At 39.7% G+C, this 14,072-nt stretch overlaps 1 protein-coding gene across 1 annotated transcript; it reads right to left on the bottom strand.

Moving 5' to 3' along the window:
• Nucleotides 1-238: 238 nt before the first annotated feature.
• MARCOL (MARCO like) lies at nt 239-13,714 on the bottom strand. The gene is made up of 4 exons (XM_043913848.1): nt 13,666-13,714; nt 8,867-9,588; nt 6,739-6,860; nt 239-644 (listed from the first exon to the last, which is right to left on the bottom strand). Exons 1-4 carry the CDS (start codon nt 13,712-13,714, stop codon nt 239-241), a joined length of 1,299 nt encoding a protein of 432 aa, XP_043769783.1.
• Nucleotides 13,715-14,072: the final 358 nt, after the last annotated feature.

Here is a 14,072-nt window from a genome sequence, read left to right as displayed (position 1 = left end):
TGTGTGCTCTAGGGCTTCCCTCTCTGAGGGCGGGGTGGGCCTTCCGTTGCAGCAAGCTGACTGTGTGGGCGGTCTGTGGGCGGGGCTGGCCCCAGGCCCAGCCTTGCGCTGGAGCCGGGTCACAAGAGGGCCCTAGGACTAGTGCTGTCTTGGGGTCCTGAGGACTCCAGGACTGTTGCTCGCCTACTTACTGGTGGGTGAAGCCAGGTCCTGGCTGATTGGCAGGCAGAGCTGAGTCCTAGAGTCTGGTTGCAGGACCCAGGGGTCCCAGAGCCAGTGTCAGTGCCAGGCTGGTTCCTGACACAGTTGGACTTGGGGTCTGGGGTATCCTGAAGCTTGTGTTGAACTGCAGTCGGGCAGGACCAGGGCCCAGCTGGTTCCAGGGCAGGGTCTGACTTTCTGTGGGCAGGCCGGTCTGCAGGCTATGGGATTGTGGTGGTGTCTGCCCCCTAGAGGGTGAGGCTGCTCCAGAGGCATGGGCCGGCTTCCTGGAGGGCAGCGCCAGGGCCCAGGGGATTCTGGGACTGCTCCTGCGCACTGATAAATAGAGCTGAGTCCTGGCTCTTAGGTGGGCAGGGCGTCTGTGTCCAGAGGCCTTTGTGGGCTCCGAAGTACTTTCTGCTGTGGTCTGCTGAAGGGTGAGACTGTATTCGCATCCAGTTAATTGCTTGGCCTAAAGCATCTCAGCACTGGTGCCTGCAGGCTGTTGGGTGGGGCCAGGTCTTGGCACTAATAAGGTGAAGGGAGGATTCTGCAGTGGCTCCTGCCAGCGCTGGAGCTCCCAAGAATGGCTGCTGCCACTGTATCCATCCCCAGGGTGAGCTGCAGCTCCCTACTGTCTCTGGCCGCCTCTCCGGGAGACTCTCCAAGACCAGCAGGTGGGTCCAGGCCAGGCTCCTGGTCAAGTCACTACTTCCGCCCTGTGCCAGAGCCTGTGAAATTTTGTGTGCTCCCTTTTCCAGTGAAGTCTCTATGAACCCCAGTCCTGTTTATATACCTAATGGAGTATTATTCAGCCTTTAAAAGAATATAATGTTGCCATTTGCAAGAACATGGATGGACCTGGATGGTATTATGCTAAATGAAATGTCAGACAGAGAAAGTCAAATATTGTATGATAGCACTTGTATGTGGAATCTGAAAGCTACAACAAACTAGTGAATATAGCAAGAAAAAAAAACAGACTCACAGATATAGAGAACAAACTAATGGTTACCAGTGGGGAGAAAGAAGGGGGACAAGATAGAGGTAGAAGATTAAGAGGTATTAATACAACCTATTATGTATAAAATAATCTACCTCCTATTAAAAAATACATGAAAAATTTTCTAAAAGTCTGTAAGGATATACTGTAAAACATAGGTAGTACAGTCATTATTTTATAATAAATGAAGTATAAACTTTAAAAATTGTGAAACACCATATTCACAGCTGTAACACATATATGTTATACATCAACCATACTTCAGGTAAGAAAAAATAGTGTTCCAGAAAACAACAACAAAAAGACACTTAAGGGACAGCTGGTTCTATTTCACAGATAAGGAAATTAAGACTCAGGGTAGTGAATTACCTGGTCAGCACTGTAAAGTCAGCTCAAAGTTTTTGTACATTTTCTCAAATAATTTATAATCACAATCTATTCATGAGAAAAATACCACACAAATCTCAAATGAGAAACATTCTACAAAATAGCTGACCAGTGCTATATAAGACTATCAAGACCTTCAAAATAAGGAAAGTCTAGAACCTTGGTAGTAAAAACAGTTGATAGATATGGTGATCACCTGAGGAGCTTTATAAACAGCACCTGGTCTCCTTCTCAGATCGTGATTCAGGTGCTCTGCCTTAGACCTTGGGCGTTGATCTTTAAAAGTATCCAAGCTAAATATGTGGCTACAGTTGGGGGGGGGGGACAGAACGAGAGGTAGAAATATCTCTGGAACCCCATTCCAGCCATTTTTTACTATTGTAAACCAGAGGTTTTGTATTTACTAGAAGCACAAACTTTTCTGCAGCTTGCTTTATTTACTTTACCAGATAAGCTGGGCTTTTTCAATGCAAAAAAAAATTATTCTTTGGAAATATTAACAAGATGCCTTTAGTGCTACGTAAGTGTTAGTTTAAGCATCCATATTAATAGAAATCTACTCATTTCACTCATGCTCAGAAAGATTTAATTTTCCCTTTGCCTGTTGGAAGAAATCTTGATTCTAGCTTGTGCTTCATTCAGCCCAGTGTTTCTCATGATGTACTCTGCATATAAGTTAAATAAGCAGGGTGACAATATACAGCCTTGACATACTCCTTTCTCAATTTGAGAAATTAAGATTGCTGGGAGAAATTTCAAAAACCTCAGACATGCAGGATGACACCACCCTTTTGGCAGAAAACGAAGAACTACAGAGTCTCTAGGTGAAAGTGAAAGAGGAGAGTGAAAAAAGTTGGCTTAAAACTCAGCATTCAGAAAACTAAGATCATGGCATCTGGCCCCATCACTTCACGGCAAATAGATGGGGAAACAGTGGGAACAGTGCAGACTTTATTTTTGGGGGCTCCAAAATCACTCCAGATGGTGACTGCAGCCATGAAATTAAAATCCTTGGAAGAAAAGTTATGACCAACCTAGACAGCATATTAAAAAGCAGAGACATTACTTTGCCAACAAGTGTTGGTCTAGTCAAAGCTATGGTTTTTCCAGTGGTCATGTATGTATGTGAGAGGTGGACTATGAAGAAAGCTGAGTGCTGAAGTATTGATGCTTTTGAACTGTGGTGTTGGAGAAGACTCTTGAGAGTCCCTTGGACTGCAAGGAGATCCAACCAGTCCATCCTAAAGGAGATCAGTCCTGGGTGTTCATTGGAAGGACTGATGCTGAAGCTGAAACTCCAATACTTTGGCCACCTGATTCGAAGAGCTGACTCATTGGAAAAGAGTCTTTCCCACCTGATGCTGGGAAAGATTGAAGGCAGGAGGAGAAGGGGATGACAGAGGATGAGATGTCTGGATGGCATCACCGACTCAATGGACATGAGTTTAACTAAACTCCAGGAATTAGTGATGGACAGGGAGGCCTGGCGTACTGCAGTCCGTGGGGTCACAAAGAGTCAGACATGACTGAGCGACTGAACTGACTGATGGTAGGAGAGTAGATTTCAAGAAGTTCTTAACTCCAGTGTTGCAGAAGGACTAAGAAAATTCACAGGTCCTGATTTGTAAGTAATCCGTGGATTCCTATAGTGGGAAGATCTCTGTGGTTAGGCAGAAAAAGTTAGAGGATTCCAGGCAGACAATGACTTTGAACAGACAGGAAGGAGCCAGGGACTTGCTAGTCTCATGAGCTGCTAAGGATTAAGGGTATTGATGATAAGGAAAAGAATGTGCAGTGTTTTTAGAAAAGGATTTCTAAACTCTTTGGAATGATCAAAAGTGGCTGTAGTCAAACTAGCTATTAAGACAATGATTATCCTGTGGATCAGGGGTAGAATATGGAGGTTGTCCTAAATATTAGGGACTCAAGGGTTGTAAGCTAGGATAGCAGTAGTACATCATAAAATGCATATTTCAAGCAGGTCACTCTTGCTCCTCTATGATGGAAAGTAAAAGGACACAAACCATTTAAGGAGATCTTGCAGTGTTTCAGGAGGAAGACAGTGAATAATAGCTTGCACTAATATACAGGCAATTGAGAGAAGTGAATAGCACCTGTTTCACTGGTCTTCTCCTGAATTGATTGATCGATGATTTATTCATTAAAACAAATTTCCTAAGTCCCTCCTGCATACAAAAAAAAGTCTAAAAATTTCTCCCTCAAGATGCTTACTGTATATTTGAAAGATTGCATTAATGTCTTTTCATGTGATTATTAAATGCCTCTTTAATATTACAGACTAATTATTGTGAGCATACTCAGTTGTAGCTTCTGACACAGAACATTTTCCTGAGATAATTCTGATAGTAAAAATATAGAAATAATTTATTTGTGCATGTGTGCAAAACAAATCTGGGTAGATATAGAACTTCATTACATCTTTTATACTTAAGTAAGAAAAATTTACAAGTTCTGTCTATGTAGTGGCATCATTGTGTCTGAAGTCTGAGGTCTGTGTTCAATATGAATTGTTTTGTTTGTGAGGCACAGGCAAATAAAGAAAACTAAACTAACTTATTTAACCTTAATGGTAATTAAGTCTTGAGGTATTTTCCAGCATTAAATTCTATTCTGTATATAAGTGTATATTAATTTAAAAATAATTTATTTAGTTCCACAATATGAGGCATTTTGCTCCAGGCTCAGTCATTCCCTCTGTTTAATCTTCCATTAAACAGAATCACAAGGAAACCTCCTAGAGTACTAGGAAAAGTCCAAGATAAGAGTTTGCTTAGATTCTACCCATTTGAATTTGGGATTGAGTTTCTAGTTGAATGATGTATGAGGGGATTCCACAGTTGATCTCTGAGGTTTGTTCATTGCCAATTAGATATGAAGAATTGAATGCCCTTGGTATGCCTCTTAATGACTCACATATCCCACAGTGATAGCTTTCTGCATCTTTTTTTTTTCCCCTCACTTTCCCAGACCATGATACATTACGTTTTTCTCTCCTTAGATTTAACCACTTATCATGTCTGATACCACAGCTTCCCTCTACATTTTCATCTGGACCATGTGCCTTATTCCATTGTCTGTATCCTGCTATGATTGTTGGGGTCTACCCATATATTCCAAACATAGATTGCCATATGAATTCCTTACTGTTGAATAGCACTCCTGTGGATATAAAAGGACCTGTAGTTATCACTGACCTACAGAGCTTGTGCAAGCTCTCTGACTTCATTTTCATTAAACCATTCTTATCACCAGCTCTGATCCCAACATCATGTTGGATCTTGTTCCCTTTCTTGGGCCCCATCTTGCTAACCAATATGATTAACATCCTGGTGAGATTTCTTCTAAGCATTCTGTTTTGGGATGATGCCAGACGTCAAACACAACTTCAGATAGTACAATAAATTTCTATGTTTCAGGTCTGTAGATCAGTGGTTTTAAACTCTAGTTGTGCTCACATATCCCTTTAAGAATCTAATGAGGGGATTCCCTGGCAGTCCAGTGGTTAGGACTAAGCACTTCCACTGCCCCGGGTCCAGGTTTGATTCCTGGTCGTTGGGGAACTAAGATCCCAGAAGCCACAAGGAGTGGCCAAAAAAAATAAAAAATAAAAATTAACAAAAGGTTTGGATGCTCTCTTAAGAAAAAAGTTTCCAGAGAATTTATTTTGTGTATTATTTCCATAGACCCTCTGAAGCCAATCATTGCATCCTTAAGAAATCTTGAATCAGTTTTACATCAAGTATCCAGAGACCACCATTGTTAGAAACACCTGGAATGTGGTTTCAAGCTCCACTTTCTTGAGCTCTAGCAGAGACCTACAGCACCAGTATTTCTCAACTGGGGAATCTTTATTTTTTACATGCAATCCTGAGATTTTTATATTAATTAGGATTTCCAAATTGCTGCTGAAGTTGCTGGTCCTAAAGTCTTAGCCATTTTGGCACTTTGGGAACAGGTGGATCATAGGTGCAAGGTTTGGGAAAGTCTAGAAAATAAACAATCCCAGAAATTGGAAGCATCTCTGGAACCGACTTTATTTGCAGTGGAAAAATCTAGAGAATAATGTAAGATCCATTGTATCTATAAGACTCCTGCTGGCCTCAGTAGAACTCCCAGTAGAACTCCCAGGGAAATCCATTGTTTAAAGAGAATTGAAAGTGGATTCTGAGGTTCCAGGTAGTTGGTTGTAACAAATGCTTAACATTTCCCCTCATGGTTCAGACTCAGTTTTCCATTACTCAACCTGAAAACAAGATAATGAGAGCAATCAAGGACCAGGTAATTGTGGCCTGACCATAAAGAGACAAATGGGAAAGGCAGGCCTAGGCTGTGGCTAGCCTGTTTCACATGGAGTACTCTGAGAATTTGTATACTCTGTGGCAGTCTTTTCCTGTCCCTGGGCCAGGTGCCTTATCTATAAAATGAGAAGCTGTCCAGTCTGCCTTCCAATTTATATTTTATAGCTATAGAGGACACTTACCTTTAATATTTACATTAACATTAACCTTAATAAATTCTGGAACTGTCCAAAACAGAAGAAGTGTGATTTTTACTTTATTCCTTTCAGAGATGTAATCATTAATTTTGAAAGCTGAACTATCTCTTAGCCACACATTCCAATTTTAAATGGCTTTGTCATCTTATTTCTTATAGATAAGAGTGTAACTCTTAAAATTTGGCTTACCAAATCCAACATTTAATATTATTTACATTTAAAGTATATTTTAGTAGTCAGCACTCAGTAATCCATGAGATTCATAATCCTTCTTTGCCCCCTAATATATTTTGTCTGCTGCCTTTCCTTGCAAAAATGAAGGCTCCATGGAAGCAAGAGATTCTGTATTTTGCTCACCATCTTAGTGCTTTGAACAATGCCTGGTACGTAGCAGATGTTTAATGAATATTTGGTAAGTGAATGACTCAGTAATAAGCTTGCACCTATTTAAAAAGCTGAATGTATCACTTCCTGACTGACTTTACTGTTCAAGTGTCCTTTTAGGTTTCTTTGGACAAACATCCAAAGTATTATTGAGAGATAACGAATATTTTTCATGACATCTCCATAGTTTAGTCCTTTTGGATCAGAATAGTACTTGCTAATACAAACAAACCTAAAGTCCTCTTACCTTTTTGCTTCATTGAATGCACAGAGGTTGCCATAAGTTTTTCCATCAGAACCACAGACTGGTTCATATTTAGATTGACATTTTGTTTTTCCAGTTGGGTTCTTGTTGCTAGTACGGCCAGTCTTCAGTAATGTGAAAGACCATTAGGTAAATATAGGATACTCTAATTATGTTATTATAATAAAACATGTATTTATTACTCATTAACTACTGATTAAGCATTGTACTAAATTAATTATTTTGTTGACCCTTTACATTTTAATGTAATCTGTGCAACAGTATGAAAGAAGAGTTTATCTTTTTCCAGGAGGACAGTGCATTTAAGTGACATGCACAAAATCATGTATGGACTAACTACCCAATCTGGGATTGAAACGGAGTCATCTGATTCCAGAACGTCTGCTCTTACTATATATCTCAGACTGCCTCACTCGAATGCTTTGTACACAAACTGGCAAATACAAAACACACATGGTCATTACTTATTGAACCTTTCTTTTTTCTTGTTTCATAAAAGAAAATGAGTCAGGATGTGGGGTTATGAGGGTTAAGTTAACTATAATCGTACCTGAAGCATATCTCAGAATCGAGTTATAGATGGCAGAAGGCTGTGAACATAAAGAAGCTTTGACTAGCAAATGAGAGCAGAGGCACTAAATGGAATGGTGGGTACCTCTAGTAGGGAGCTTAGACTTCGTAGAGCCAAGGAAGTTGACAGATAACTCTAAACCACTGGAAATGACAGAGGTTTGCTCCTCATTTTATATACATCTGTTATTTTCATTCACACCTACTCTGTGAATTGGACAGGGTTATCTCCCTCATTTTAGAAAAGAATATAAAATTGAGAAAGATTAAGTGATGATTTAAACATTCAGAAACCTGCAGGTAATGGCATTAAGGTCTGGACAGCAGGGATGTCCCTGGGAGATGACTACTACATGCTAGAAGAGGCATAAGGGCAAGGCGCATTAGGCTACTTCTACTTGAAAGGGTATTGATGAATGACACGTTATGAGGTAAAAAATGAAGTTTCCATTAAGATAACAAGGTGGAGGAAGTGTTCTAGAAAACGGTTTTGAATCTACTAAGTGGAGTGTCCAAAGCCATTGCTGAATGGAATTAGAAAGCTGGCTGTTGGGAAAGAGACTGGCAAGGAAAGGCAAAGCATAGCAGGACTTAGAAGGGAATACAGGAGTCATGGATATGTACCTGTTTGCAGTGATGCCTCTCAAATACAAGCCACTTATTTCCTCATCTGACAAATAGTTCAAGAGAGATTATTATATGCCTATCTTGTTTTAGGGTCTGGGAATACAAGTTTGAAAAGAAATGGCACTTTGTCTGGAAATTCTCTGGCAGTCTAGTGGTTAGGACTCCGGGCTTCCACTGAAAGGGGCATGGGTTTGATCCCTGGTTGGGTAACTAAAATCCTGCAAGCCACATGACCAAATAAATAAATAAATGAAATTAAAATGGCACTTTCTTTAAGAAGTTAATGCTCTAATTGAATAATAGTCAACTGTAAACAACAATGTCCATTCTATGATAGAAGATATCATTAGTATCAAGAACACATTCTTGGAAAACTACAGGATTCAGTACAATGTGGCTGCTGTGTGAGCAAGAGTGACGTGAAGTATCCAATCATGTTTAATCTTGGGCTTGAGGTCTAATCATGACAAAATCTTATGTGCCATGCTCAGGCATTTGGGTTTTATTGTCTAGGTAGTGTGGTTTCACTGAAGAATTTTCAGTAGGGAAGTGATAGACTTGTGACTCAGAAATATCGTTTAAGTGGTTTGTCTATTATGGGTAGGATGAAAATAGACATGAAAGTTAATTCTGGTGGGGATGGGGACTCAGTTATTGAGGGTCTGCGCTAGTCCAATTATATGTGGAAAGGCTTGAGTGGAAAACAGTAGAAAACAATGAGACAGAATGGAAGAGCATGGCACTCCTAATGATTATAGGTATATAGGAAAGTAACCACCTCCAGTTCGCTCTCATTTTGTTAAATCAATGTTGTCACCAACTGTTTGTCATTAGTACAGTGTATTCTTTTAACTAGAAAATAGAATGACTGAAGTAAGCTGACTGAGGGAAAAAAAGAGAAATTAACACTAACCTGAATCTCCATTGTATTGTCATTCAAAGGGTTGACTCCAGTTTTTCTTTCTTCTTGATTATAAAAAGACTTTGATTTTCTCTGTTGCCTAGACAATCCTGTCTTTCCTTTTTGGCTAGATGACCCTGGCTTCCCTTGCTGGCTAGATGACCCTGGCTCTCCTTGCTGGCTAGATGACCCTGGCTTCCCTTGCTGGCTAGATGACCCTGGCTTCCCTTGCTGGCTAGATGACCCTGGCTTCCCTTGCTGGCTAGATGACCCTGGCTCTCCTTGCTGGCTAGATGACCCTGGCTTCCCTTGCTGGCTAGATGACCCTGGCTTCCCTTGCTGGCTAGATGACCCTGGCTTCCCTTGCTGGCTAGATGACCCTGGCTTCCCTTGCTGGCTAGATGACCCTGGTTTTCCTTGCTCATTAGAAGCTTCTGGATTCCCTTTTTGGTTAGATTGTCCTGAATTCCCTTGCAGACTCCCAGGCTGATTGAAAACTCCTGGCTTCCCTTTCTGTTTAAAATTTTCTGGTTTTCCTGGCTGAATAGAATACCCTGGTTGTCCTTGCAGAATGAGTGGCCCTGGTTTTCCTTGGGTGTTGCTTCTTGTTTCCCTTTTAGGTTCTTTTTGTCCTCCTTGCTGATTAGCTTCATTTTCTGTCTCTAGAATAAGTGCAGGTTCTGGACTGTCTCCTACTTTAAAAACACTTGTCTTCAAAGGCTGGGTTGAAGATACTGGAATGATAACCATAAGGACAAAAACAAAATTATTTATCTTTAAGAATATAAAATCAACAGTATTCATCCCAAGATATAGCATGTATTTAATGCCTCTTTGATCTTTTAAAACCAAACCCCAAGCTGTAGTCTTCCCACTATGTCTCATAACTTGATTTTTTGAGTCCTCCTTTTTTTCTTGACTGTATTACATGGTTTCCAAAAATAATGGTGTCAAGTCATCTTTCCCCTTTTCGAAATCAGAGTCTGAATTATTTGAACTGGGCCTTCACATTATCCTGAGCTTCCCTGGTGGCTCAGATGGTGAACCTGCCTGTAATGCAGGAGACCCAGGTTCAATCCCTGGGTTGAGAAGATCCCTGGAAAAAGGGATGGCAGTCCACTCCAGTATTCTCGCCGTGAGAATCCCATGGACAGAGGAGCCTGGTGGGCCACAGTCCGTGGGATCACAAAGAGTCGGACACGACTGAGCGACTAACACTTTTCAGATTACCCTAAAGTCCTGATTTAGTGGATTACTAATTAATCAAATGCTTCCCTGGTGGCTAAGCTGGTAAAGAATCCACCTGCAGTGTGGGAGACCTAGGTTCTATCCCTGGGTTGGGAGGATCCCCTGGAGAATGGAAAGGCTACCCACTACAGTATTCTGGCCTGGAAAATTCCAAGAGGGGTCACAAAGAGACAGACACAACTGAGCGACTTTCACTTTCAATTAATCAGACAGCCTCTACTTAATGCCTGTTGTAAGGATGTAAGAGTTGGACTATAAAGAAAACTGAGCGCCGAAGAATTGATGCTTTTGAACTGTGGTGTTGGAGAAGACTATTGAGAGTCCCTTGGCCTGCAAGGAGATCCAACCAGTCCATCCTAAAGGAGATCAGTCCTGGGTGTTCATTGGAAGGACTGATGTTGAAGCTGAAACTCCAATACTTTGGCCACCTGATTCGAAGAACTGACTCATTGGAAAAGACCCTGATGCTGGTAAAGATTGAGGGCGGGAGGAGAAGGGGACGACAGAGGATAAGATGGCTGGATGGCATCACCGACTCAATGTACATGGGTTTGGGTGGACTCTGAGAGTTGGTGATGGACAGGGAAGCCTGGCATGCTGTGGTTCATGGGGTCGCAAAGAGTCAGATATGACTGAAAAACTGAACTGAAAGCTTTCAGCACATCACGGAATACACATACTGAACCTCACTGTACAGAAGATGCCATCATTAACTTTCCAGACAAAAGCTATCAGGCATGAGCCCTCTTTCCACATCCTTTCTCCCATCTCCATACATGTTTTCTGTAGTCATCTTCTTTCCCCCTTGTCACTGTCTCAAAGTCAGTCATTTCCCTTCTTAAGAGAACTTCCAAACCTTTGGAAAGTATACTAGGATTTCACTTGCCTTTGCAATTGGTCCTGCTTTATATTTCCATGAATATACACACTTCCATAAGTGTGTCTTTAAGTGTGTCTTTAGATTTAGCTACAAATCAAATGCCTCATAAATTGTTTTTTATTGAGTATGCTGTGGTATTCTACATTGATAGTGGTTAAGGTCCTAACCCAGGCATAGGAGTTTAGCAGTTAGTAACATGGTTTATTCAACTGTGGTATAGCCTGAGGTGAGGCCCGTGGGTATACTCTAGCTGTTCATTCAATGTACCAAAAAATATATTGAGAGTCCATTACTATGCCAAAACTATAGTAAAATCTAGAGATAACAACTCTGAACAATGCGTGTATGATTCTGCCCTCAAGAGGCTGACAGGGGTCTGTGTAATAGTGGGTACAACTAAGCAAATAGGAATTTATAGTAGAATGATCAGTGCTATAATGTAAGAAGTAAATTAGACAATAGACCCAGAGGAAGATAGCAAGGAGTAGAGCATCATAGCTCCTTCCTGGAGGAGGTGACATATAAGAAATATAGGCCATAGCCTGAAAAATGGATAAGAAAAGAAATATTTTTGACAGAGAGATGAGTTTATGCATGAATTCTAAGAAATGTTCATTAACAGCACTAACTTCAAGTAAAATCAATGAGAATAGAGATGTGGATGAAATGGAAAAAATTAATTGGTCAATCTGGGGTTTTTTTGTTAATTATGTTTAGTTTTTTTAATAGGTCATACAAGTAAATTGCATCAAATTCTAAAAATACAAAGGTGTAAACAGTTTAGAGTAACTTTTCCTTCCTTTCTTGTTCCAATCCCCTCATATCCTTACCTAGGACACAATTACATTTCCCAGGGTTTTCTGTATCATTCCAAAGATACCTTGTGTGTTTACAATCATATTTGAATATATTTTCCCACAAAATTGGTAGCACACCATATATGCTGTTCTACTCATTTTCTCCCTGACACTACAGTGAGGCAATTTCTAGATCAGTGCTTACAGAGCAACTTCTTTATTTTCCTTAGTGACTGCATACTATCTCATTTGTCGCATTTACCATAATTTATTTAACCAGTCTTTTAGCAATGAGTAGTTGGTTTATTTTCCTCTCTTAATATTACAAACAATGATTTTATGAAAACCCTAATATATCATTTATTTATCCTATATCATTTCTCACATGGATAATATAAATTTGTAGAATAGAAACTAGGAGTGGAATTTTTAGTTAAAAAGATAACTAAGATATAAGAATGTGTTTTATCCATCTATTTTTTTAAGCTAAAATTGTGTAAAATAAGTATTTTTAGTTTTGGTTTTGTAGTTTTCTGGTTTACCCAAATTCTAAATACGTGATTGGCACAGCTTTATATTGTACTAGGCATTCCTGAGTCCTCTCTCTCCTTCACCCTCTAAATCCATGTAGTCACCATGTCTGATACTAATATATGTTCTTTCATTAACAAATGACTACTGAATATAGACTAAATGTCATTCAGTGAGACGCTGAAGTACACAGGAGATACGGTACCTGACATTGTGAAACATACCTGGTCTAGTGACCAGTGGCAGCTGTATGTTTTTTTTCTTCTGAAAAGTATATTCTTTTCTCCTCCCTTCTCCCATTCCGTCACTTCACTCTCTATTCTTATTTCTTGACACTACTACTTCAGCAGATCCCTAAATGTCACTTCTGTACAACTTTTCTCACATGTAATTCATTTTCAGTATCCCTGTAAACTGATATTCCATAATAGAATGGGTCTGATTACCCCTGTACTCAACAGTCTGAAATAAGTGCAGTGTTTTCAATGAGAATCATTGTTTCTTGTGTTCCCATTCTAAGCAGCTGAAGGTCATAGACACTTTACTTCCATTATTTCATTTTACTAGATGTAGGGGGAAAATGGTCAAGTAGGAGGTCATAATTTGGAGATATTAGTACAGTGGAATAGGTTTCATTTATCATACTTTTATTACCTCAAGAAATGTATTTTCTGTATCATTTATTATCTTGACAAATGTATTGCTAGCGAGGAATTTACATCTCTGAAAACAGACAACCTCAACACATTGAGGTAAAGAATAGAGAGAAGCATGTTGAAGGAGAGTTGCTTGTGAAGATCTCAAGTAATGATAGCTAATGTTATCATGATTCCTGTGATAGCCTGTATAAATGTATAATTATTTCCATTTTTGCAAATGAGAAAGCTGAGGCTTGAAAAAGTTAAATTGCCTTTAAAAGTTAAAAGTTAAAGCGCATAAATAGAAAATTGAACTGCCAGAATTTGAACCCATTTCTATTTGACCACACTGCCCTGGATCATCACACAAAACTGTATCCTTTGTGGAATGTGAACTTGAATATACACGAATTCTCATGATCCTGTCACACTGAATTTTCTTTCCAGCCTAATGTCTTGCTTTTCTCTCTTTTTATTTTTTTGTTGGCCTCTGCTGCTCTTAAGCGACACCAAACTATTCACTGTTGTCTTACCTGGTCACTATCTTTGTGTCTTTGGTCTATATTTAAGTTGCTTGCTTGTAATTACCTTCTTTCATTCCTCTGACAAAGATTTCCTGTTTTAAGGTTTCTGACAAAACATTACTAAATCACTCAACATTTCTAATTCTTTACATTTAGAGTTGGAAAGAAAGCCATTGAATGTAACTTTTCTTACCTGAGAACATGGCCAAGAACATGAAGGGGAGGAAAATGAAAGCCTCCATGTTAGAACCAGTTGGTTGTTGGATGTTCAGTAGATACTTCCTGAATAAACCATGCTGATTGCCACCATGTTATATATTTGGAAAATTCTCCACCCTTGTTGCTAAACACAGTCACTGTGTTTAAAAAAAAATTACAGTAATTTTTGAAACCTGAAAGGTGTTCCTTCTTAAGTAGATTATCATGTTTAAAATTAGCTTCACACCCTAACTCCCATAAATATTCAAAGTTTAATATGCTCCTATCAGATATCTTCCTCACAGAAAAAATTTAAAAGGCTTTCATGCACTGGAGAAGGAAATGGCAACCCACTCCAGTATTCTTGCCTGGAGAATCCCAGGGACAGCGGAGCCTGGTGGG

The sequence above is a fragment of the Cervus elaphus genome, chromosome 9 (assembly GCF_910594005.1).
Source record: "Cervus elaphus chromosome 9, mCerEla1.1, whole genome shotgun sequence".
Taxonomy (NCBI): domain Eukaryota; kingdom Metazoa; phylum Chordata; class Mammalia; order Artiodactyla; family Cervidae; genus Cervus; species Cervus elaphus.
This window is presented reverse-complemented; position numbering and strand designations above follow the sequence as displayed.